Genomic DNA, 25156 nt, shown 5'->3' on the forward strand with positions numbered 1-25156 from the left:
GCTGTTAACCAAAGGAAGTATTTTGCAAGGTATGTTTTTTAAACAAAACCCAGGGTGTGGATTCAGACAATTTGCATGTAAGACCTGTCAACTGGGTAGAACACAAAACTTCCTGAGCTTCATCCAAAAAAGGTGATTAGTAATACTGTAAGGACAATCATCTCAAAAGATATCTGTAAGGATCAAATAAAATGTAAACCATGATTTTGTAAATTCCAAAATGTCACACAAAATATTAGCTACTTGTTATTTCTCTCATTTCTTTTGGCGGAAGCAAAAGAGTCCAGACTCTGGTCCCTGCTCTGCCCTTTCCAGTACCTGCAACCTCAAGCAAGTAACTTAATTCTTAAAGTATTTTAAATCTCTTAATTGCCTCTTGGACAGTTTTGTCATCTAGGAAACATTCTAGGATTACAAATCCTAGAATTTATAATCAGAGGAAACAAATTAGATTGGAATAGAAAAGGATCAAAAAAGCAATCCTCTCTGAAGGGCCAGGGGAGATGAGGTCTTTCCTGGAGTGACCAGGAAAAAGGTTCTGGGACATGAAGAAAGAAAACAGGGAGCCATGAGGCATGGCCACTGATTTCTGGGCTGTGGCAAGAGCATCCAGGTCTGGTGGTGAGCAGTAATCTGAGAGAGGTGTGTGGCCAGCACTGACCTAGATGGATGACCCACAAAAAGGAAAAAAGGGAAAAAAAAAAGAAATGGTACCACTACCCAAATCCAGTCCTTCATGCATTCAGTCACTGTCCCCTGAGTAGCAGCATAGACAGCTGTGATCTCCAGGGCTAAAAAGCAACCAAATGGTCCTGCAGACACACACCAGTGTGATGCCCACACGCATGCACAAGGTAAAGGCCATCCTCCTGTTGGTACCGAGGGAAACAGAACTGGGAGGGCGTTCAGATGGCCCCTCCAGAGTCAGACAGATAGGGAAGCTCTTCGGAGGATGCTCAGGGATTTTATGGTAGATCCACAGGAGCCATGGGAATAACTGGTTTCAGGACAAATGCCACTGAAATTCCTACACGTGGGCCCATGTTATCTGCAAGGCTGTCTGCCTCCATGTATTGAGAGACCCAAATCCTTTTCCAAGATTCCGAGAAAATCTCAAATAACCTCAAGAAAGATAAGAATCACAGGCATCTCCAGGTTCTCAAAGGACTAGAGTCAGAAGAAGGTCTGGCTTGGAGGAGGGGGAATAGATTGAAAAGGAGGATCTCTTGACTCTGAGAGCAGCTGGCACTTGGTGACGTCATCCTCTAGGAACGATAGATAATATGATAAAGTCTGAGAGAAGGGTGGGTTCTCAGAAAAGGCTGAATGTTGTTTGTTATAATGACGATCTTGTTCCTGTCTGGCAGCATATGGAATCAGGCCAGGAAAGCTCCTCTGTGTAGAGTTCCATCCCCACCAATCAGGGGCTCCTCCCCATGGCCAGCAGTAAAACCTCTCAATGCCAAGTTTTCTGCATGATCCTATTCTAAGTGTGTCAAAGAGTCTCTAGTTTGGTTTATATAAAGATCTAGTTGACCCACAAGTTGTCTTCTGAGATCTGACAAACATACCTTCTAAACTCTTCCTTGTAGTGTTTCACAGTTGGCAGTGCATTTAACCTAAGCCCTGTTATCCTTAGCTTTAACATGGAGATGGTGGCAGCACCATCATGGAGCTTCTGTGGGAAATGAATGAGATGATGAACCCGAATCTCTTGGAACAGTGACTGGCACATAGGAAGGCCTCATAAGTAATGGCTAGCGTCCATGCACCCCTTGCAGTCAAGTGGCAGGAACTGGGCTAATGGGTAAGGAAATAGGGACATGATCAGTTCATGTAATAGACGTCCAAATAGATACAGCTTCAGGTACAGTTTGATCCAGGGAACTAGCCAGCGATAACACCAGGGCCTGGTTTCTTCCTCCACCTTTCAGCCCCTCTTCCTTTGAGCTGGCTGCAAGATGGCTTCAGCAGCAGTAGACCACACACCATTGTAGAGCCAGTGAAGTAGAAGAAGGAACCTGTCCACTCTCCCCGAAGCCCCAGGAGAGGTCTCCTCATACCTCCCCCTGGCTCTGGCTGGGTTACAGCACCTTCCCCGAGCCAACCACTGAAGCCAGGGAATGTGCTGCTTATTTGCTAGAGACCCACCTACCTCCCACCTGGGGGCAGGGTCCATGCCACCCAAACCTCACAGGCAAGGAGGAGGCAGGGAGGCTTGCTTCTCAGAGGGTCATTGGTGGTGCCAGAAGGGGAGCAATGGCTTCTGAGTGGGAAACTACAGAGAACCCACTGCACCTGCCCAACTGGAGGAGCAAAGTGACTTAACTTCCTTTGGTTACTGATTGACTGATTAGGGAGGGGTGGACCCCCTCTTTCCACAGGGTTGTCAGGAGCACACAGAGGCCTCAGAGCTACTCATACAGCATCATTGCTAAGTGTTAGCAGGACAATCCAGTTCAAGAACTACCAGGACACCGAATAGTCTGCAGAAATCAGAGATCACGGTGAACTTCAGTGGCAGTTTTAGTGTGTGTGTGTGTGTGTGCACGTGTACTAGGCTGTGTCCAACTCTTTGCGACCCCATGGACTATAGCCTGCAAGGCTCCCCTGTCCATGGGATTTTCCAGGCAAGAATACTGGAGTGAGTTGCCATTTCCTCCTCCAGGGGACCTTCCTGACCCAGGGATCGAACCCATGTTCGAACCCTGCATTGGCAGACAGATTGTTTACCACTAGTGCCACGTGGAAGCCCACGACACTTTTAATAGATCTGCCAATTAATAAAAAGAAACCCAGCCATGGAGATCAAACTCATCTGAGGCTATTTCCTATTATTGTCATCGGAAATTGTAGAAAAGTGCACATTCCTTAAGGGAGTAAACTTCCTTATCTTTTCCCCAGAGCCTCCATCAGTCAGACCTTTTGTCTTGTGGAAAACATGACCTCTCCCCACCATCAGCTTGCTTCTGACCACGTGAAATGAGTGCATGCTTTACACACGTGCTCTCATCACACCTCGTGTATGACCCACGTATCAGAGAGGAGGGCATTGAGACCAAGGCCAGGCTGCCAGACCAGCCGCCCATCTAGCTGTCCCCATCCTTACTCCCCATGCGTGGTGCCCACACCCCCCGCAGAGGGCTTCATACGTCCTTGTCCATCCTCGAAGACAGCCCAGCCCAAGGTGCCTTCTTAGACTCAGGCCCTTGTATTTGCATCCGTCGGGCCACGTGCTGGCCTCTCCTCCCTTGCCGCTACATCCTTTTCCCAGGAGAGGATGCATGATATTCGATCCCTTCCCATCCATCACGATGTTTTCTTCCTGTCACTCAACCTCACCTTTAAAGCCTGTGTTCTCAGCAGCCTCTTCTGCCAGGTTGGCGTCCTCACTGCACACATGCTCACTGCTGAGCACCTCCAGCAGACCAAGCCTAGAGCCAGCTGTGAGGACACAGTCTAGCCATCACAGGGTCTACATCTTTCAGGGAATGAATTCTCCCATCTCCACCCAACTGCTATCACAACGAAAACGTCTCTCCCTCAGCAGTCCCCTCAAAGCATCACCCCAGCCTTCCTCCACACCCCTCACATGAGGACCAGCTGGAGCATCTGGGCCAGGTTGGCCTTAGGCTTCCAACACCAGAGGTGGTGACAAGCTGTTTGGCACTGAGATCCCTCTGATGAGAGTTCCTTGTGCTGTATTCACAGGTGACTGCTGGCTGCTGGCCGCAATTGCCTCCCTCACTTTGAATGAAGAAATCCTGGCTCGAGTCGTCCCCCTGGACCAGAGCTTCCAGGAGAACTATGCGGGGATCTTCCACTTCCAGGTAACTTAATAGTTGGCTCTCATCATTCTCATCACGTCCTGGTTGTTGTTATTCAGTTGCTCAGTCATGTCTGACTCTTTGCAACTCCATGGACTGCAGCACACCAGGCTTCCTTGTCCTTCACTATCTCCTGAGTTTGCTCAAACTCATGTCCATTGAATCAGTGATGCCATCCAACCATCTCATTCCCTTCAATCTTTTCTGGCATCAGGGTCTTTTCCAGTGAGTCGGCTCTTTGCATCAGGTGGCCAAAGTATTGGAGCTTTAGCATCAGTCCTTCCAATGAATATTCAGTGTTGATTTGCTTTAGGATTGATTGGATTGATTTCCTTTCAGTCCAAGGGACTCTCAAAAGTCTTCTCCAATACCACAATTCGAACAGGTCCTGAGGGCCAGGATCATGTCCTGGGTACTAGGAGCAAGTGTGGAGGTTAGGAATGGATCCTGGGGGCCAGGAGCAGATGCTAGGGGCTGAGAACAATACTCTTCTACTAAGCACCCTGAGGAACATCAGGAAGCTCCCTGACCTGCGACCAACCTGAGACCCTGTGAGGACAGCAAAGGCGAGGAGGGTGGTAGGGCAGGGTTCTCAGGAAGCGGTTCCCAAGTTTTTAAAAAAGTGTGCTATTTGGGATCTGAGACAAAATGTTAAGGTAAGGCTCACTGTCCTCCTTGTATGCTGGTAAATGAGAAATAGTATTTTTTAAAGTATAAGGTGCAGGGTAGAGGGTAGGAGGGGAGGGTGTGGCCTCGGAGGGAGGGGCAAGCATGTGTCCTTGGTTTCTCAGTGAGGATGAACCTGCAGGACAAGGGCTGGAGGGAGCACCTCTTCTCAGGGTGGGCTCATGGAGCCTATGCCCAGGGCCTCCTACGGGAGGAACCAGGTGCAGCTGAGGCTCGTGGGGTGGGAAGGACCCCAGGCTGCCACCTGCCACCAGCTCCCTCTCCAGGCCAGCCCTCTCTCTCCCTGCCCTGCAGTTCTGGCAGTACGGCGAGTGGGTGGAGGTGGTGGTGGACGACAGGCTGCCCACCAAGGACGGGGAGCTGCTCTTCGTGCACTCGGCAGAGGGCAGCGAGTTCTGGAGTGCGCTGCTGGAGAAGGCCTACGCCAAGTAAGTGCCTGCGCCCTGCCCCCGCCAGCCTGCCCCCAGCTGCCCTGCATTCTGGAAAAGACAGAAACTATTCAAGGACGATTTTGAAAAAAAAAAAAGTCCTATACTACAGAAGGACTACTCTGGACAAAACTGGGCTCGAAATTCAAGGAGATAATGCACATGGCTATTGCCATTTTTCACCAAATGCACAGGAACACGCACGGCACTAATCGTGCCGGCCTTGAGGACTTCTACTTCCTTGGCAGGTCGTGTTACATTTTTGTCAGCTAAATGCATCAAGGATTTTTTTGCCAAATGGGCAAAACGATCCATTGCAGAGGTATGAAAATTATGGAAATTTGCCCAGAATACATAATACACTGATTAGAAATGGTTTTCCCCGGCCCTCCCAGCTGCATCCCCCACAAGCTGCCTTGTCCAGTGCTCAGCACTGCCTGTTCCCAGCAGGATCCCACCCCCTACCCCCATCTGTCCAGCCCCCTCCAGAGTGTGCCCGGTCCTGGCCCTGCTGCCTGGGCTCCCTCTAGGAAAGTGAGCAGCTCTCAGGCATCAGGAGGATTTCTGTTCCCTCCAGCCCCTGCCAGGGAGGAGGGCCAGGAGTCAGACACCAGCTGTGAGAAGCTGGGGCCTGAATTGCTGCTAAGTCTACACACAAGCAGTAGAGTTAGGGAAGCCACAGGGCAGCAACGTTGTGACCAGGGCACCATCAGGAGCAACCAGCACCTCCTAAGACAGTGCCGAGGATGCTCAGGGAACCTACTTTCATTACTGAACTGCTGTCCCCATTTAAGCTATAACCGCCAAACAGCCCATTTAGCAGACCCCTTTCCTGCCAGGATGCAGAGAGAATCAATACAGGAGGTTGGCCAGATAAACATCCAGGTCCTTCCAGCTGTAAGGTTCTGTGAGACTTTTCCAAAAAAGTAACCACAGGGACAGTCACCTGCCCTCATGGGCAACTTGAGCTGGAGACAAACCAAGGAGAGACTGAGCAGAGGGTCCCTGGAGCATCCAACAAGAGGCCTGAGTTGGGCAGGACACTTTGAGAAGCGGAAGTTTCAACTCCGGAGGCCACAGTGTCTCTCCCCTTCCCGCAGGATCAATGGGTGTTATGAAGCACTTTCGGGGGGCGCCACCACTGAGGGCTTCGAGGACTTCACTGGAGGCATCGCTGAGTGGTATGAGTTGAGGAAGGCCCCTCCCAACCTGTTCAGGATCATCCAGAAGGCTCTGCAGAAAGGCTCTCTCCTGGGCTGCTCCATCGATGTAAGTCCAGGCCTCCCTCCCTAGCCACATCCCAATCTGCTCTAGTGGAAGTGAGCTTCCACGGTGACTGAAAAGTCCCACTGCCCTTACTCCCCGAACGACTAGCCCATCTTTTGTCCGCCCAGGGGTGGCTAGGCAACAGTCAGGCTGGCTGGGGGTACAACTGTTGCCCAAATGGTGACTCCAGCCTCCAGCTGTTCTCTCTCCAGCCCACGTACAACCCTCAGCCTCCTGTGACTCACCACCCAGATCACAGCTTCTGTGAGAGTCCCCTGCCCTCTGCTGGGCCCAAGGGCAGCACCATCCCATTCACCTTCAGCCCACCTGCAGGGCCTATGCCCAGAGCCCAGCAGCCTCCCCCAAACTGGTGCAGGGTTAGCAGATCTGTAGGAAGACTTTAGGAGGCACAGGGAGGAGCCATCTCCTCATGCAAGCCTTGCTGGCACACCTTGCCAGGGGAAGGGAGGTGGGTGCGACATCCTGTCAGCAAGGAGCCGCCAGGCTTTGCCTGTGCCCAGCAGCCCAGCCCTGTCCTAACCAGGAGGAGCTGGTTGCTCTGGGATCAGGCATAAGAAGCCTGGCTCTGGGGGGTCCAAGTCTGTGTGCGACTCTAGGCGGAGATTTGCAAACCTTCTCTGCAGACCATGTCCAGGCATAGACCCTTTCTACTAGCAGCCCTTCTCATTGACTCAGACAAAAATAACCACCTCCATCACAACAAATGGGGAATGGGATCCCTGGGGAAGCCTTTTTTTTTTTTAATTTTATTTTTAAACTTTACAAAATTGTATTAGTTTTGCCAAATATCAAAATGAATCCACCACAGGTATACATATGTTCCCCATCCTGAACCCTCCTCCCTCCTCCCTCCCCATACCATCCCTCTGGGTCGTCCCAGTGCACTAGCCCCAAGCATCCAGTATCGTGCATTGAACCTGGACTGGCCAGACTCCAATTCTGAAGTCAGGCAGAAACGGAGGACTGCCCTCGTGTAAACCCTGCAGCGGGGCGGGGCAGGGCGATCCGCGCGGTTTCCGGAGACCCAGCGCATTTGGGCCGCCCAGGTGTGTGCCCTGAGTCCCCTCTGCACGGCGTGCCCTTTTCCTGCGGGAATTTGTGACTGCGCGGGGCACACACACGAGTGCAGGTGCGGCGCCCCCCGAGGGCTGCTTGCAGCCTCTCCTCTGGTTGTAAATAACGGCGGGAGGGCTCTGGGCGGGAGTGGGGCGGCTCTCTCACCCACCACCCAGGCCCCCCGCCCTGCGGTAGGACCCGAGCGAGGGAGGGAAGGAGGGAGAAGGCGGGATGTGGAGGCCGGACTGATTCTCCCGCGTTTGCAGATCACCAGCGCTGCGGACTCGGAGGCCATCACGTTCCAGAAGCTGGTGAAGGGGCACGCGTACTCGGTGACCGGTGCCGAGGAGGTAACGCCCGGCAGGCATTCCTGGGGATCTTTCTCTCCCTCACCCGATGGCAGAAGCACATTTTTGCCTGCTTGCCGAGGGTGGGGCCCCGCGTTCCCGGTCCTTTCCCAGCAGCCCCGAGTTGCTGAAGTTCAGGGCTCGCGACGGGTGGCCCTCCCCAGCGCCTGCCGGCCGCGCGCTGCCCTCTGCTGGCCGCGAGTGGGGCCAGGCGCAGTGCCATCAAGTTCCAGAATCGCCTCCCTCCTCCAGACCAGCTAAAGAGAACACGACACAGTGTCGTGTTCCAGCCTCTTTAAAGTGCTTTCACATTTGATCTCACAAAAGCATTAGTGCCCCAGTTAGTGTTCAAATCTGACTCTGCCCCTTGCACGCTGTTGGCCTGGGCAAGTGTTTAAACTCTCTTCTACTCCCCAGTTTCCTCAAAGTTGAATTAGAAACAATAATACAGTGATACCCGTTGTAAGGTTGTTGAGGTGAATCAAACGAGTTAATACGTGTAAAGCGCTCAGACTTCCTGACAAGTTGTGTATAAACAAATCGCTCTCCTTGACTTGGCTGTTATTATCGTTACCATGCTGCTGCTGCTGCTGCTGCTGAGTCGCTTCAGTCGAGTCCGACTAGTAGCGACCCCATGGACTGCAGCCTATCAGGCTCCTCCATCCATGGGATTTTCCAGGCAAAGTACTGGAGTGGGGTGCCATTGCCTTCTCCGTATCATTACTATAAATGTTGTTAGATAGCCATCTTCTAATCACTGAATGAAGACTAGATCCTAGGTCGTCTGACATACCCAGTGCGGTTTTTTGTTTTTAACCTTGAATCTTTGTTTTATCCAACTCCCCACATCTTTGTATTTTGAAAAATCTCAAGTCTACAGAAAAGCTGAAAGAATCATACAGTAAACATTCAAATGCTATTTCCCTGGATTCAACAATGGTTAAGATTTTCCACAGCTGTTTCATCGCTTAGTGTGCACTTTCTTTCTGAGCCATTTGGAAGGAAATCGCAAATGTCACAACACTTCACTCGCTCCTGATATTTCAGTATCTCCTGCCCACAGGGACACTGTCTTACATAATCCCAGTACTGTTTTCATGCTGAAGAAATAAACATTAATTCAATAATGTGATGCAATAAATAGTGCATATAAACATTTCCCCAGTTGCTCCAAAATGTCTTTTATAGCCTCCTCAATGCCCCCAGTCCAAGGTTTAGTCAAGATCCATGTACCGTTTTGCTTGTCATCACCAGTGTTCATTTGACGGAGCTCCTGTGACAAAAATACATCCTATTATAGTCAGCTGAACGGAGGTTCACAGGTGACGTGCCAGTGCAGAGCCCAGAACAAGGGCGTTTGTGCCTCCGGCTCACAACGGAGGTTGAAGAGCCCTGGTCTTCTGAGGGTTAGACCCAGGAGCTGCCACAAGCTGAGCAGCAGCGAGAGTCTAGGGGTCAAACCCTTCTCCCTTTTGTGATCCCCCTTGTAACATGGCTCCCATCCCTGCCTCATGGAGAAAGGGGCTTTGGGCCGGAGAACCTCCAGGCCTGGCTTGAACTCAGCATCTCCCTCCTCTCCTTCACCCACCCATCCTTCAGGTGGAAAGCAGAGGAAGCCTGCAGAAGCTGATCCGCATCCGGAATCCCTGGGGAGAGGTGGAGTGGACCGGGCAGTGGAATGACAAGTGAGGAGGGTGGTGGGGGTCTGGGTGGGGGGCGTCCGGCCAGGAAGCTCTGGGAGGGGAGCTAAGGAGAGCACGCACGGCGGCTGTGCTGAGAATAAAGTCCCAGAGCACAGGGTTCCCCCACCCCGAGTGGGACCCATGGGGCTGGTGGCCCCTCAGGACTCTTAACCACAACACTCCAGCCACCTGGCTGCCTTTCAAGGCCCAAGCTCCCGGGATGCTCATCCTTTCATCAGCTCATGGTCCACCCCTTCGCTGGCTCAAAGTCACTCTGCTATTGGATCTTCAGAGAAAATACACACCTTTCCTCCTTCAAGCACTCGTTCTATCCCAAGGATGTAAACGTTGTGCCAATAGAAGTCCTCTGTTGATGTCCAGGGTTCTTGGTTGGCCTGTTCAACCTTCAGCTCTAGGGTGAAATCTCCCATGAGCCCCTCTCCTGGTCTTCCTCTGCTCCTATCTCCCCGTCCTCCTCCACAGCCCAGCAGCTACAATTCCACCTTTTCCCTGGCCAATTCCCAGGCAGCCTCTGCTTTGGCAGAGAGACACCCGCCAGGGCCCGCAGGTCAGCTGCAGAGGCCAAGATGAGCACCCCCTCCCCACTCCATTGGATTTCTGCTGCTGCTGCTGCTAAGTCGCTTCAGTTGTGTCTGACTCTGTGCGACCCCATAGACGGCAGCCCACCAGGCTCCGCTGTCCCTGGGATTCTCCAGGCAAGAACAGTGGAGTGGGTTGCCATTTCCTTCTCCAATGAATGAAAGTGAAAAATAAAAGCGAAGTCGCTCAGTCATGTCCGACTCTAGCGACCCCATGGACTGCAGCCTAGCAGGCTCCTCCGTCCATGGGATTTTCTAGGCAAAAGTACTGGAGTGGGGTGCTATTGCCTTCTCCGATTGGATTTCTAGTCACCCCTTAAAAGAGCTGCCAAGCCCTTCTCAGTTTGGGTCACTGATGCTACTTCCTGTCTATCCAATGGGCTGTGTTCATTCTTTGGAATCTTCCTTGCCCCCATCTTCCAGGATAAGGTATCCTCTCACCCTACTGCCCTGCACCTCTCAGCCACCTGGGTGTCACTTCCCTTCCTTACTGGGGTCTGGGCCCTCAGATGAGAGAACGTGTCCCTGGTCCTCAAATTTGGAGCAACTTGGGGAGAAGTCATTGCTCCACACTAGTTTCTAATGTCTGTCCCATCGCTTGGTTTTCCAGCTGCCCAAACTGGAACACAGTCGACCCCGAGGTGAGGGAAACGCTGACTAGACAGCATGAGGATGGGGAATTCTGGTAAGATTCTTGGGCTTTAAGAAAAAAGGTGACTGATCTTTACTCAAAATTGAGTGAGATTATTGTGTGGAGGGCACAGGAGTGTGGGATCAGGGTTTTGTTGTTTTAAATTCACTGTAAGACCTTGAACAAAAAAGTTCCTGAACCTCTTCAATTTATCCATCTCAACAACTGGGTTTCAAAGCTGAGCAGCTGAGCAGAGAAGGCTATGAATTCCTGCAGGAGTGTTCAGGTCCTGAGAACATGAGAAAAAGAGGGGAAAGATGGACTTCACTCCTAACAAGTTCCTAGAGAATCTTCCCAAGGCCTCAAGAAACAGGTCCCTGGGAGAACAGGGATGGGCCTGGGCATCTGTGTCTGTGCTGCTCTGAGACCACCCACATCTGTACAGTCCTGGCATCTTACCAACTGAGTGTCCATATTTTGTCTCATTTGATACTCGTGTCTCCTTTGACACCCCCGTTTCTACAGATGAGAGTTCTGAGTTTCAGAGAGGCTTAGGTAACTTGTTCAAGATTACCAGCTGGAAGGTGGCAGCACCAGGACCGGAACCGGCGCCGTCTGATGGCTGACCTAGTGGCCATGCGGCCCTGATATGCTGTCCACTGGCTGCCCTAACTGCGTCCTAGTCTGGCCTTGGGTGGAAGGTCCAGGCTTGCCAGTACATCTTCTGGCAGCCTGGGTCATGAGTCCTTGCTTTTGCAGGATGTCTTTCAACGACTTCCTGAGACACTATTCCCGCCTGGAAATCTGCAACCTGACCCCTGACACACTCACCAGTGACAGCTACAAGAAGTGGAAACTCACCAAGATGGATGGGAACTGGAGGCGGGGCTCCACCGCGGGCGGCTGCAGGAACTACCCGAGTGAGCCCCCCTCAACCTTACCCTGGGGTGCTGCACCCCAGCCTGGCTGCTCCTACCACTGGGGCCCTCTGTCTCTCCTTCCTGAGTCTCCATCTCAACACCCTCTCGGTCTCCTCAGCCCCTTCCCTTCTGTACTCACCTTTCTACCTGCCTGGGCAGAACCCAAGACGTGCTGAGTCTGTGATTCCTCTCCAGGCCCTAGATTCCCTGATGCCATGACCTCACACTGAGGTAGCACTAACCCCACTTCATGCCCATGGGCTACTTTATCCACCCAAAGCCCAAGCAGCTTAGCCCAGCAGAGGTTCTCACCCAGTGGGTCTCTGCACGTCCAGGCCCTGGTTGTTGCCTGGCAACACTTTTGTGCCCAATTCACTCAGCCAATGCTGATGGGGCCCTGCTCAGAGGAGGTGGCAGTGAGGATTCCTCTAGTGGTTCATCCTTTGTTGATTCCCTTGACTCTTCTGCCTCGATGACCCAGTCCTCCCCTGCCCTCTCTACCTCAGAAACTGTCTCATCACGATGACATCTGCCGATTGTGGAAGACACATTGGGTGCTAGTCTTCACAGAAGACTTCTGGGGCAGGCACTTTATTATCATCTCCATCCTTAAGATGAGGGGACTTGGTGAAATTAAATGTCTTGCCCAAGGGCCACAGAGCCTTGACTGTGCCTAGGGTTAAGAACCCAAGCAGTCTGGCTGTGAAGTCAGCCTTTAAGCACTACAGTGGCAAGTCATGGTCATATATGGATTCTCTGTTACAGATGAAGAAACCGAGGCTCTGAGTGGCATGCTCGGGCCACAGAACAAGTAGTCAGACTGGGACTAGCTGGTGCCTGTAGCTCTGGTGCTTTTAATCCTTCACCTCATGTGTGCAGCCACCAAGCAAGTTCCAGAGGTTCTAGGAGACTGTCCTCTGCCTCAGACAAGACTATCTTCCACCCCTTATTTCAGGGGTTGGTAAACTCTCTCTTGGGGGACAGATAGTTGATACCTGGCTCTGTGGACCACCCAGTCTCTATGGTAACTATCAACTGTTGCTGTAGCCCAAAGGCAGCCATACTTAATGAATGGATGTGGCTGTGTGCTAATAAAACTTTATTTGTAAAAACAGGCATCCAGCAGCTCATAGAGCCATAGTTTGCCAAGCCCTATACTAGATGTTTGGAGAGGGCAATGGCAACCCTCTCCAGTATTCTTGTCTAGAGAATCCCATGGACAGAGGAGTCTGGCAACCTATAGTCCATGGGGTCGCAAAGAGTCAGACACGACTGAATGACTAACACATACTAGATGATGCCTTTATTTCCAGAATCCAAGTATTATCCCATCAAGGAAGGGGAGGCAATCATATTAATTATCCTTAAAATGAATGAATCTCAGCTCCTTCCAGCACCATGGGAGTGGGCAAGGGCACAGGCCCAGGAGGACGGGGACACAGAACAAGAGGCTGAGATTGTGCACTGATGTTCCTGGCCCTTAGTTCATTGAGGGGGCTGCAGAGCTAGTCCCCAAGTCTCCCTAGCCATGCCGTCCGAGCCATCTCTGACCCCCGAGTTAGAGCCTGGTGAGGGGAGGAAAAAGTAGGGGATGTCATAGCTGATCCAAAGGAGATCTGGGCCTCAGCTCTGACCACCCTGTTCCAGGGTGAGAAATGCACGCCCCCCTCCAGTCCTGGTCTCTGGTTCCTCGTCCATCTCCCCCACCCATGTGTTGTGTGTTGGGTGACTGACCCCGCCCCTCTCTGTCTGCAGACACGTTCTGGATGAATCCTCAGTACCTGATCAAGCTGGAGGAAGAGGACGAGGACCAGGAGGACGGGGAGAGCGGCTGCACCTTCCTGGTGGGCCTCATCCAGAAGCACCGGCGGCGGCAGAGGAAGATGGGCGAGGACATGCACACCATTGGCTTCGGCATCTATGAGGTATGGGGGCGGGGTGTCCGCGGGGCGGGGCATCCACGGGGGCGGGGCATCCACGGGGGCGGGGCTCCGCCTTCCCTTCCTTCTCGGCTCTTAACCTCTGCCAACCCCAGAAGCAGACCTGGGGAGGGGGCTCCAAACCAGAAGCTTGGCCAAAGAAAACCAAAGCCAGGGTCCAGGCCAGTCTTAGGAGAAGTCATGCAGGGAGGTCCGTGCAGTTGGTCTGTGTCGCTGGAGGCCCCCCTTTCCCTGCAGCCAGCTTCCGGAGGTCCCATGGTATCAAATAGCCTCTGTGGCCCTTCTCACATCCCCAGGCCTGGCACTCTGGTTGGTCGTCAACCTCCAGAAAATCGAAGAGATGTGAACTGAGGACAGAGCATATGGAACCACACGGGGCACCAGCGTGAGGGCAAGAACTGAGCCGGCAGGTGCTCTCTGGTCTGAGTCCACAGAGTGTCTGCTTTTATGGCAGAGCGCTGGGCAGGGGAGCAGTTAGTTGGCCTTAGGCTCCAACCAGGGCTCCGCAGGTGGAGCCCGGCCCCCGCACAGGCACGGTGACTGCCCCCATGTCCTTTCTTCTGGAACTTTGCAAAGTAAACCAAAGCCCAGCTCAGCCACAGTCAGAGAGCAGCCATGTCATTGCCACTACTGGGTCCCCTCCCCACTCCTTTCTACAGCACAGAGAAGAGTTTCTCCCAGCCTGGGGTGAGCAGTGGGAGAAGAGGGGTGAAAGGAGGACTTCAGAGCTGCTGAAGTGGGTTGCACATCGGTGTGGTGGGGGGCCCTGATGATGTGCTGGAGCTGGCCCACTCTCCCTGGCCCCACCCTTCAGTGAAGTCACTTTGGCAGCCCAAAAATGACCTTGGCAAGGAGTGGGCAGTATTTACACTGTAGAAATTAGGAAATATTGCAAATTAGGGTTCCCACCATCCCTCAAGAGCCAGGCTCCCAGCACAGCACGTGGGAGTCAGGCACAGTGTCAGAGAGAAGGCTCTCTGCTCACTTCACTCATCAGGGCAGTGATCTACCTTCTCACGCACGAACAGGTGGAGTTGGGCAAACATCATCTTTGCTAAAAATGCACACAATTCCAAGCTCCTCAGTCTCTGAAGTAGGAGCTGAGGACTTCAGAGCTGGGACAGAATAACTGCCAGAAAAATGCAGACTGAATTGTGACACCCAGCCCACCCTACCCCCACCACTCACAGGCCAGGAAATCTAGCCATGGGCTGCGAGAGCTGAGAAGGACCTGGGGGGTCATTTGATCCCATTTTAGAGATAAGGAAACTGAGGCCAGAGAAGGAAAGAGACTTACTTGAGGAAATACAGATGGAGGTGGCCAATAGGATCCTAGAACTGACACCTGCTGGCTCCAGGCCAGAGCACATCCTGCTGCTTCTTCAAGCAGCTCAGCTCTGTTTTCCCTGGGGGAAGGAGGGGTGTAGGCTTTGCTGCAGGCAGCTGGTAACTGTAGACAGCCACTTCACAGCTCCAAGCCTTGGTTTCATGCTCTGTAAGTTAGGAATGGTGCTAAGCGCTCATCCTCATTATTGCTAAGTCCTAAGAATTTTTTTTAAATGTGAGCATGCTTTGAGTTCCTTGGAAAATACTTATTTTGATGACTCAGTTATTCTTGCTAAGGCTACAGAAGAAGTAGAGTAACAAAGGAGACCATCTCAGTGGGGACATTGCTTTATGGAGCTCTTCCAGAGTCTGAATTACACATGCTTTCCTTTATTTGCAGGTTCCAGAGGAGGTACGTCTGGCACGCGACAGCCCCCATCCTTGGGGCTCAGGTTCACCAACAAGGAAAAGGCTTAGACTGCTGGCTCTGGGGTCTCGTGAAGTCTGGGCAGGGGCTCATGTCTATGAAGAGTGAATGCCCACCCCCGCCCCCTGAGCCCTGGTGAGGTTGCTCAGGTCCTAGGTCTCACGGTCTAAGCACATGGGGAGGGGTCCGGGACAGTCCCCATGGAACGTACTTTCTCCCTGAGGCCCGCAGAGTCAGACACATTTAGTCCTGGGTGGAGGTTCGTTGGTCCTGGAACTGCAGGAGACTCTTCTCAAGAGTCCTGTAGTGCTCCTAAAACAGGCTAGAGGGACTTCCCTGGCTGTCCAGTGGTTAGAACTCTGCACTGCCAGTGCAGGGGGCGCAAGTTCAATCCCTGGTCAGGGAACTAAGATCCCACCTGCCTCATGGCATGACCAAAACAAAAAAATTGGCCTAAAGAGAAATGATGAGCCCTACAAGTGGTATTATAAGGAGATGGGGGGACATAGCAAGAGACCTGGACCCCGTTCCCAGCTCTGCCACCTGCAGGCTGTGTGACCTTGGACAATTTACTTGCCCTATCTGAACTTCAGTTTCTTTGTCAGTAAAACTGACCAACCATCCCCCTTACCAGATCGTTGGGATGCATTGAGATACGTGAGAGCACTTAACAGGCCCACAGTCAGGCTTCACTGAGCTGGTGAGATGCACAGTTGCGGTGTGTGTCTTTAAAGGCCACGGTTGGTTATTCAAGTCAACACAAACGAGGCAGAGCAGCTGGTAGCGTCCTGGGTCTTTGTGGATGCTGTGGACAGACTGACACCCCAGGTTTGGGAGCTGGGACCCCTCCTCACCTGTCTGCTTGTGTCAGTGTGTCTACACCACACAGAACCGAGCGGATCCCAGCCACGGGGACTCTGATATCCCCGAGTCATTGCAGCAAGGCTGAGGACCTCTGTCTGAGCGAAGAGATGGGGTGTCTGCAGACAGTGGGTGAATGTAGGTCCCCTCTTACGTGTGTCTCTGAGCTGCTGTTTGGGCTGAAAGGTTTGCTTTTTATCTGTGACGCTCCAGCCTTATGGCTGTGATCCTCTTACCCCAAGGAGTGGAGAGGGCAGTGCTTGGAGCCCTTCCCTCCATCCACTCCCACATGCTCCTCTTTCTTCACCAGTTGACTGGACAGACCAACATCCACCTCAGCAAAAAATTCTTCCTGACAACCAGAGCGCGGGAGCGGTCGGACACCTTCATCAACCTGCGGGAGGTGCTCAACCGCTTCAAGCTGCCCCCCGGGGAGTACATCGTGGTGCCCTCCACCTTCGAGCCCAACAAGGACGGCGACTTCTGCATCCGGGTCTTTTCCGAGAAGAAAGCCGACTACCAGTAGGTCGTTCAGCCCTCCTCCTCCGCGCCCCTTGTTCCTGGCCTGCCTGGAGCAACCTCACTCCTCTGAATGTCAGTTTCTTTTTCTGTAACACCTGCCGGCTTCAGAGGCGAGTTATTGAAGGACTCTAGCGCTGTCATCACGTCAGCAAAGAAAATAGCCACTCAGGATCTTTGGGGTTAGAAAGGGGTGGTGGCAGAGCCAGTCGCAGAGCCTGACTTTACAGCCGTGTCTCCGAATGTCCACCAACTAGGGCAGTGCTGGTGGGATCCTTGTGTCCCCAGTCCGCCGGCCTGGCAGAGCCAAGGGTGTGAGTAAGTCTCCCCGCGGCAGTCACTAGGTCTCAAGGCGTTCCCCCTTCCTCACTGGAGCCCAGCTGTCCAGGATCCTTTTTAGCTGAAGCCACTGTCAGTACAGCCTCAATTCTAGTGGCTTCTGCTTCTCCGGCTGCTGCCCAACTGTGTCTGTTCATCTCGGCCCTTGACTGCATGCGATGTAATCAGCCTGGGGTAACTTAAGCAGATGGAGATTACTGGAAGGCCATGGAACTCTCTAGAACCTACGGGAGGCTGGACAACGGGATAGAAAAGTGCAGGGACCTCAGATGCTCCCGAGGACCAGGGTGTGGGAAGCAGGGGTTGTGGTGGCTGCCGTGTCCCCTCTGACCTGAGTCACATGCTCAAGGTCAAGAGACTCAGTAGAGTGTCTCCGTTGGATGGGCTCTAGAGGCTGCCTAGAAGGGGAGGGCAGCAGGCAGGAGGGCCAAGGATGATGGCCCAGGCTCCAAGACAGTGCACGGCAGAGAAGGAGTTCCTCTTGAGAAAACTGGGGTGTTGTTAAAGTGAGGGAAAGTGTCAGAGCTTCGAACGGGTAACAGCGCTGCCATGGCTGTAGCTTTCCTGCCTCTGACAGGCTCCCTTCCTCTGCTTAAGCTCGCCGTGGGGCAGGGCCTTGCTCTCAGCTCCTAGGATCCTCGGGGCTGGCCTGGTATTTAGCCTGTGGTCCCCACTGACAAGGAAATGGGGACATGACACAGTGCATTGGAATGACACGGTCCTATGTCAACCTCAGTCCCCTCCCGGGGAAACCTCAACCACCTCCTGCCCCGCCACCAACTCTGCCATCTCTTGGCGAGCTCCCTCCCCCAAGGGGACACGCCATCCCTCAAAGGTGTCCACCTTCTTGTCCCAGGATATTAATCCTGATTCTAACTGTCAGCACCAAGAAGTCTCCGCGTGCATCCTTCTGTGAGGCATCAGCACGGTAGACGGGACTCTTGGTGGTCTAGTTTGAGATCCCAGGGGCCGGAGGGAGACCCTCCTGGGCTTAACTTGCCTCACTGTAGAGCAGAAGGACCCAGCCCTTCACACAGGTGTGGGATAAACCAGCCAGTGCCCGAGCCTCATTTGAAATCTCCCCCAGGCCTCCCCGGCTGCCAGCCTCCTCCCGCCCTAGGCAGCAGGGTATGCTGATTCTCGGTGTGTTCACGAGGGCAAAGAGTGTTTCCAAGGGAACCTAAAAACTGTTCTCCAGGCCAGAGCACCACCGCCATAGTACATGGGAAGCCTGTGTTCTTTGATAAAGACCAAAAACTAGGGACCAAAAACATTCTGATGCTCCAAGTGTTTTTTGGTGATGACACTTTTTTAGATCGTTTCTGCTTTAATTTCTGCTGAAATTACGGGATGTGTTGTCACAGAAACTTGGGATGCAGAGAAACCCCCTGTGCCCACCCCATGCTGGGTGTAATATGCCAGTTCCATTTTAGCAGGGATTTCTGCCCACTCCCTCTGCAGTAACACACGCCTTCCTTCTGCTTCTAGAGTTGTCGACGATGAAATCGAGGCCAACATTGACGAGGTACTGTAACTGTTCGAATTCCATGCCTGTGTCCCACACAGCCCAAGAGGAGAGGAGCAGAAAATAACCCCAGGGGTTTCCGAGGCCCCTGGGACTTCAGGAGCACAGCTGGAAGCTGGGGTGCAGCCCTGGCCTGGGAGTCTGAGGGCCCCTCCTGCACCGGTTCTGGCTGCCACGTGGGGCCTGGGCGGCGCCCCAGGCGTAGCCCACAGGCGTGGGTGCCACGGAGGATGGGACCCCCAGCTGCTCTGAGCAGCAGGCGGTCTTGTCACTCCCCTTTCTGGACCTCAGTTTTCTCACTGATTAAACGAAAGTGCTGCACAAGATTTCTCAGGGTCCCCAGAGTCCCCAGAGTTGTGATTCGGGGTAAGGCCTGAGGGCTTTGAGGGCTACAGCTCAGGCCTTGCAGACTTGGCCCAGGTGGAGGAAGGGGACCACACAGAGGAAGGAGCACTCTTCGGCCGTCCCGATGCCCGCCGGGGCTCCGTGATTCTGTTACTCTCAGCTGCCGAGGCTCCACACTCGTCACAGTGAGAGACAGAACGATTTCCAACAGCCTCATATCTGTGCTCTCGACGTGGTCAGTGTCCTTCCAGAACTTGCCAGCTAGTCCTTATGTTTCTGAGCGCTTGTTAATTAGATCATGAAAGTCCATTTTAGTGGAATGTCAGAGAAGATGTCTATGTGAGAAATGAGAGTGTAATTCCCTCTCACATAGTATACATATTTCCTCTCGTGGGTTTTAACTGGAAAAAATTCTTTTATTAATTCCTCACCTGTCCTTAATCTCAGTAACCTTAGAATTCAGGCCCAAGAGAGGGAGAGAGGGTTCCTGAGCAGGGAGGGGAGGCCACCCTGGAAGGGAGAGTAGACATCTGCTGGTCACCCTCTCTCACTCCTGGGTCTCCCTCGCCTTCCAGATTGACATCAGCGAGGATGACATCGATGATGGATTCAGGAGACTGTTCGCCCAGCTGGCCGGAGAGGTGAGTGGTCCCCAGGTCCCTGTTATGTGTCCTGCTTTGATACCAAAAATGGGACAGTCTTTGTCCTCAAGGAGACTTCCATGTAAGCGGGGAGCAGAAACAAAAAACAAACAGAACAAAAGCAAAGAGGAGTTGCAAATGTAGCTGAGGTTTCCGTTGACATTCCTTGCTAACGGCCTCCCTAGACTTTTTGTGCATCAGTCGACAGGGGCTTCTGCTGTCCGGTCAGCTCTCGATGAGATCCTCCTACCTGAGGACTCCGGGCCTCTCCTGTGTCTGAGTCATTTGCTCTCTGCCACTGTGACTGAGGCGTGGAACTTGGCCGCTTCTTCTTGATTCCCACAAAAACATTTGGGGAGATGGCGGGTCTTTAATCTCAAGGATGTAAGCAACAGAGTACCAGACATCCCTGTTCTTTAAAAAGAAATCTCTCAGCCACTTGGGCTTCGGTCCACTACAAAGTTAGTGGGCCTCCTGTTCCAACAACTTCAAAAAATGCATTTTCCTCCATATATGGAGGATGCTAGCTCTTGCCAGTGTCCACTGTCGACTCACCTAGGCCTCCTCATCAAAGAGCTGAAGCAGGCACCACCTGCTCCTGCATGCCTCCTGGTTTCTAATGGAAGGAGCATCACAGAGATCCATTTCCCCATTAATTGAATCATACACACCGACATACACACACCCCCCACGAAGGCACAGTGTCAACCTTGGTCTCAAATAATAGGGCTTGTCCCCCAGTTACACAATATGTGTACGTGAACAGAGGCACCCACACCACTCCTGAGGGGCTCTGGCATCAGAGGCCACAGAGAAAGTGCTGGGCCAGTTCTTGGAGACAGCTGGTTCCAACTAACGCCACAGGTCTTGGTTTTGAAGGGAGGGGAAGGCATGCTGTGTGAGAGGAAAGTGTAAAGAACCGAGTCTAAAGACCACAAACATGGATAGAGTGGAGGATTTATTCTTTACGTTCTCTACAGCAAGGCAGTGGTGAATGAACTCTGCCTGTTTTAATGTTGTACACTGAAACACTAACTAGAATTCGGGCTGTGGCTGTGCTACTCGTAGTGCCATATGGGGGCGGCAGCATCATCTCCTGGGGGCTTGTTAGAAATGCACATGCGGGACCTCCCTGGTGGTCCAGTGGTTAAGACTGCAGCGGAGCACTGGTTCGATCCCTGGTTGGGGAACTAAGATTCCTCATGCCACACAAGGCCAAAAGAATAAATAAACGAGTAAAGAAAAAATTAAGTGCTTTAAAAATAAAGTAAAACATTAGCATCTTTAAAAAACAGAAATGCGCATGCATGCATAGACCCCAGATCTAACGCACCTCGCAGGGCTTCGCTGGAGCCCAGCTCCTCTGGACACCGGTCACACACCTGCTCCTCTGTGCTACATGCATTCCAAGGAAGCCAGTAATGACACTTTGGTTGTGTGTTTCCACAGGACGCAGAGATTTCTGCCTTTGAGTTGCAGACAATCCTGAGAAGAGTGCTAGCAAAGCGTGAGTATCCCCTCCTTGCAAATCCCTCATCCTGCTCGTCCTCGTGCAGTATGAGGGAACACGGGGATCCTTCCCTTTCCCATCTCAGATACTGTGATGGCTGAACCATCATTCCCAGTCCTGCTCAAATACTGCCACCACCAACAAAGAACTGGATGAAGGAGGTTCTACTCAATGTGATTAAAAAAAAAAAAAGGTGGGGGACAAAGGTAGGACTTCCCTGGTGATCCAGTGGTTAAGACACCTCACTCCCAATGCAGTGGGCATGGGTTCCCATCCCTGGTCAGGGAACTAAAATCCCACATGCCACGTGGCTTGGCCTAAAAAGGCAAATGTTTCTGGAGTCTGGAGGTCAAAAGTCATATCCAGGTTTCCATGACTTACTAGCTCTGCGGTCTAAATGAAATTAGGTAACCTCCCTGACTCTCGTTTCTTTATCTGCAAAATAGGCACATTATTATTTATCTCTTCAGAGTGACTGAGATGACATGTAGGAATTGTGTAGCACCAAGTCTGGGCTCTGTAAATGGTGGCTGTTACCATGATTAATTGGTAAGAAAGAGTGAGTCAGTCCAGACAAAGGAGGGAGCCGGAAAGCACTCCCCATCGCTGGACTCCCAGCTGTGTTCAGTGGGGAATGACTGACGGAGCGGCACTAGCTCACTGATTAGCCAAAAGATGGAAAAATGCATGATCTCTCTTTTACTCAAACTAAGGGGATGGCATTAAAAAGGCTCATCTCCCAAATGTGTGTTTAACTGCGCCTGGTCAGGCCAGTTCTTATTGGGAGAAATGTCACTTCAGTTGACCCAGTGGGCCAGGCAAGTGGCTTCAAGGCTGCCCAAATGGCTGCTTTCAGCCTGGGCTGACGGGCTTCCACAAAGAGTGGGCAGAAGTGGGTGGCAGCTTGAGAAGGAACTAGAGAGCCATGGTCCTCACATACCCTTTCAGGTTTAATTGTTTCTTAGGCAAAAACTAGGGCTTCCCAGAAGACTCGAGTGGTAAAGAACCCACATGCTTATGCAGGAGACATAAGAGACACTGGTTTGATGCAGGGCAACCCACTCCAGTATTCTTGCCTGGAGAATCCTATAGACAGAGGAGCCTGGCAGGCCGCAGTCCATAGGGTCACACAGAGTCGGACACGAGTTAGCACACATGCAAGCAAAAATTAACAAGGGCTGGATAGTCCACCTCCCCAGTGTTGATCACCACTGCAGAGGTTAGGGAGAAGGTGTGCACGCATGTGTGCACACTCACACACACATGTACACATAGAGGCATTTCCCCCTCAAGTTATCCTGAGAACTATGCTGCTTTGATAAGACAGCAGCAGTCCACTGAGCAGGGACTGTCGGGTATCAGTTCTCAGACCAAATCAGAAACAAGTGAGTATGTTGTCAGGTCTGAGTGTCAGTCTGGGGATTGTCTCTAGAAGTCCCGGGGACTTCACTCTGGCTCAATCCCAAGAGATGAAAATCCTCCTCTGGAAGCCAAAGAAGGTTCTAGGCCTGCAGGGTCTTCCATCACAGTGGATGCAAACAACACACCCTTCATGGAAACCATCTGTGGCCTTGGAACAAATGGCTGCTTTTGAGCGTCTGTGATTCGAGGAGCTGCAGTTAGGGGGTCGATCGGCCAGAAAGGCTGGGCCAGGGCAGGGCTTCCCCAAGATGCGTCCCAGTCCTAGGCTCCCCTCCTCTGATCTGGGGGTGACGAGAAGATGGTGTTTACCCTCAAGGCCGCCAGGCACAAGTGAGGTCACGGGCTCTTCAGCTGTGTGGCCGTCATAAGCCCAGGGACACAGAGGCTCGTTATTTCTGCACAGATGTGGGAAGGGTGGGGGAGGGGTATGGCCAGCTCAGATTCAGCTGCTCTTTGTTGGGGGCACAGCAGTGGCCTCCCCCACACCTCAGAGCGCGGTACCTCCCCCCAAGCAATGCCTGGTGACTCCTCCTTCTCCCCAAGGGGCCCACGCACAGTCTCATGCCCACACGGAGAAGGGGTCAGTGCCCAGAAGGGCAGCTTTGAGACAGGTTAGGTCCTAACCTTTCATGGCAAAAGGGGTGGGCTCCCCTGAAGGCTGTGGGAAGACTCATGTCTGTGGCGAGGTGCTCACTCCACCTACTGACCACCAACTACATGGGACTCACCTTGCAAGTGACTCACCCAGGAGAATACAGGCTCCAGCCCTCAATTCCCACCCAGCTGGGGACACACAGGACCCCTGAACACCTACAAAGAGATAGTTAAGTAAACATCTTCTTCTTCAGGGCCCAGCCTAGGATGAACACATGGGGCTTCCGATCTGTCCACAGGTGGCTTTGCACTTAAAAGCCCAGATCCTTATCATCCTGTTATTTATTTAAAAAACACTTGGCCTTCCTTGGCGGTCCTATGGTTAAGACTCCACCTTCCAATGCAGGGGGCAAGGTTTCAACCCCTGGTTGGGGAACTAAGATACCACATGCCATGCGGCACAGTCAAAAAATTTTAGAAAGCTCTTATTAAAATCCTGGGTGCCCGTGGCTAATATACAGAGAAGTCAAAAAAAGGTTACACATCTCTGCACTGGCCCAGTATCATGGCCATCAGCCTTATGTGGCTATTTAAAATAACTTAAGTGGCTCCTCTGGTGGCTCAGCGGTAAAGAATCCACCTGCAATGCAGGAGACACTGGGTTCAGTCCCTGGGTGGGGAAGATCCCCTGGAGGAGGAAATGGCAACCCACTCCAGTATTCTTGCTGGGAAAACCCCATGGACAGAGGAACCTGGTGGGCTACAGTCCATGGGGTCACAGAGTCAGATGTAACAACGACTTAGCACACACAAGTGGATCCCACATCAGGGGTGCAGACACAGGACTTCCCTGTCCTCCCAGAAGGTCATGTTGAATAGCACTGCTCCACAAGATGCTCCTCTCACACTTCTTTTGATCCTAGGCCAAGATATCAAGTCCGACGGCTTTAGCATTGAGACCTGCAAAATCATGGTGGACATGCTCGACGTATCCTTTAACAGGCCCCGAGGACAGAGGCTGGGGGAGTGTGAAACTGCACTCTGGGAAGATTCAAACACATGCTTCCTTCCCCTCACAGCGGCCAGCGGTCCCCGCCGGCCGAGGTGTAGGACTGTTGTCAGCAGTGACCTCTCTCGCTGGGGAAATTCGGGAAGCTTCAGATGAGGGAATGCGAGATGCCACATTCACTCCAGCCCTCTCCCCTCCCACCACCCGCACCACAGGCTGAGTGGTTCCTGGGCTCTTGCAGAAAGTGCCCAACAGCACACCCACCGTCACCTGCCAGGGCAGTTTGGACTTGTTACCTCTAGGGGAGCAGTCCCTAAACCATGGTATTTCTGATGTGAATGTTTCCCCAGGCATGGTTTTCCGTCCTAAGAGCGCCCCTGCCCCCCAACAAGAGCACAGTCCTTCGTCTTTGCTCTGGCCCCTTCCTAGGCCACCACCTGGCCCCAAGGCCGACTCCTCACCCATCCAGTGTCCTTCCTGCTTCCTGGGAGGTGCTGGGCAGGAGTGGCCTGGATGGTCCAAGCTGCTGTGAAGCTTCATTTGGTGGGCCCTTGGCACCTGCTGTGAGCTCCCCTCACAAAAGTCCTCTTAGAAATAATAATTCTCCCCAAATAGGCAAGGGCCAGGCCATTAAAAGCCGCCCAAAGCCTCTGCATATCATCCGAGGGCTCATTGCTAGCAGCACCTGGGGCCTTCAGCAGATCACCCCAGACCAGTCAGCACGCAGGGTGAGGGGGTCTGCAGGTCTCTACTGGGCCTGTCCACCAGCCCTTAGAGGGAGCTCTAGCCAGTGTGAAGAGTGGAAAAGGGCCTTCTACGAGAGCTCCTCGTGGATGACTGGGGTTACCAGACTCCCCAGGGGAGAGGACAGACGAGGTGACTCAGCCCGGGTGGACCCAGACTCCAGGAGCTTTCCTTAACTGAAGGCAGTCGGATGGGAGTGGCAAACTGGGTCTGAAGGAGTTCTACATTCTCTGGACGAAGATTCAGAAATACCAAGTGAGAGCCCATGAGGGCCGGGCGGCAGGGGCAGTGGGTCTGTGTTGGGATGTGGAGGAACAGCTCCAAGGGGAGGGGACTGTGCCTGTGACGGAGCTCAGAATGGGTGCAAACAGGTCGGGGCAAATTAAGTGGCATACTTCCTTATGGACTGGAGACGGGCTCATCTAAAAGCCACCATCAAACGTCCTGAAAAGGTTTGTGTAACTGTAATCCCTTGTAGTTTGGGTTTCTG

The 25156-nt window shown here is 52.7% G+C and overlaps 1 protein-coding gene across 1 annotated transcript in view; it reads left to right on the forward strand.

Moving 5' to 3' along the window:
* The window catches only part of CAPN2 (calpain 2), a 58323-nt gene that overhangs the window by 27559 nt on the left and 5608 nt on the right, over positions 1 to 25156 (forward strand). Inside the window, exons 3-17 of the mRNA NM_001103086.1 lie at positions 3712 to 3830; positions 4809 to 4942; positions 6043 to 6211; positions 7552 to 7635; positions 9232 to 9317; positions 10524 to 10598; positions 11304 to 11464; positions 13220 to 13389; positions 15131 to 15142; positions 16329 to 16540; positions 18365 to 18401; positions 19322 to 19387; positions 20837 to 20894; positions 23837 to 23901; positions 24853 to 24921. Of these exons, the coding sequence (NP_001096556.1) occupies positions 3712 to 3830; positions 4809 to 4942; positions 6043 to 6211; positions 7552 to 7635; positions 9232 to 9317; positions 10524 to 10598; positions 11304 to 11464; positions 13220 to 13389; positions 15131 to 15142; positions 16329 to 16540; positions 18365 to 18401; positions 19322 to 19387; positions 20837 to 20894; positions 23837 to 23901; positions 24853 to 24921 (1517 nt within the window). The remainder of the gene's footprint in view (positions 1 to 3711; positions 3831 to 4808; positions 4943 to 6042; positions 6212 to 7551; positions 7636 to 9231; positions 9318 to 10523; positions 10599 to 11303; positions 11465 to 13219; positions 13390 to 15130; positions 15143 to 16328; positions 16541 to 18364; positions 18402 to 19321; positions 19388 to 20836; positions 20895 to 23836; positions 23902 to 24852; positions 24922 to 25156) is intronic.

This window comes from Bos taurus, chromosome 16 (assembly GCF_002263795.3).
Source record: "Bos taurus isolate L1 Dominette 01449 registration number 42190680 breed Hereford chromosome 16, ARS-UCD2.0, whole genome shotgun sequence".
Taxonomy (NCBI): domain Eukaryota; kingdom Metazoa; phylum Chordata; class Mammalia; order Artiodactyla; family Bovidae; genus Bos; species Bos taurus.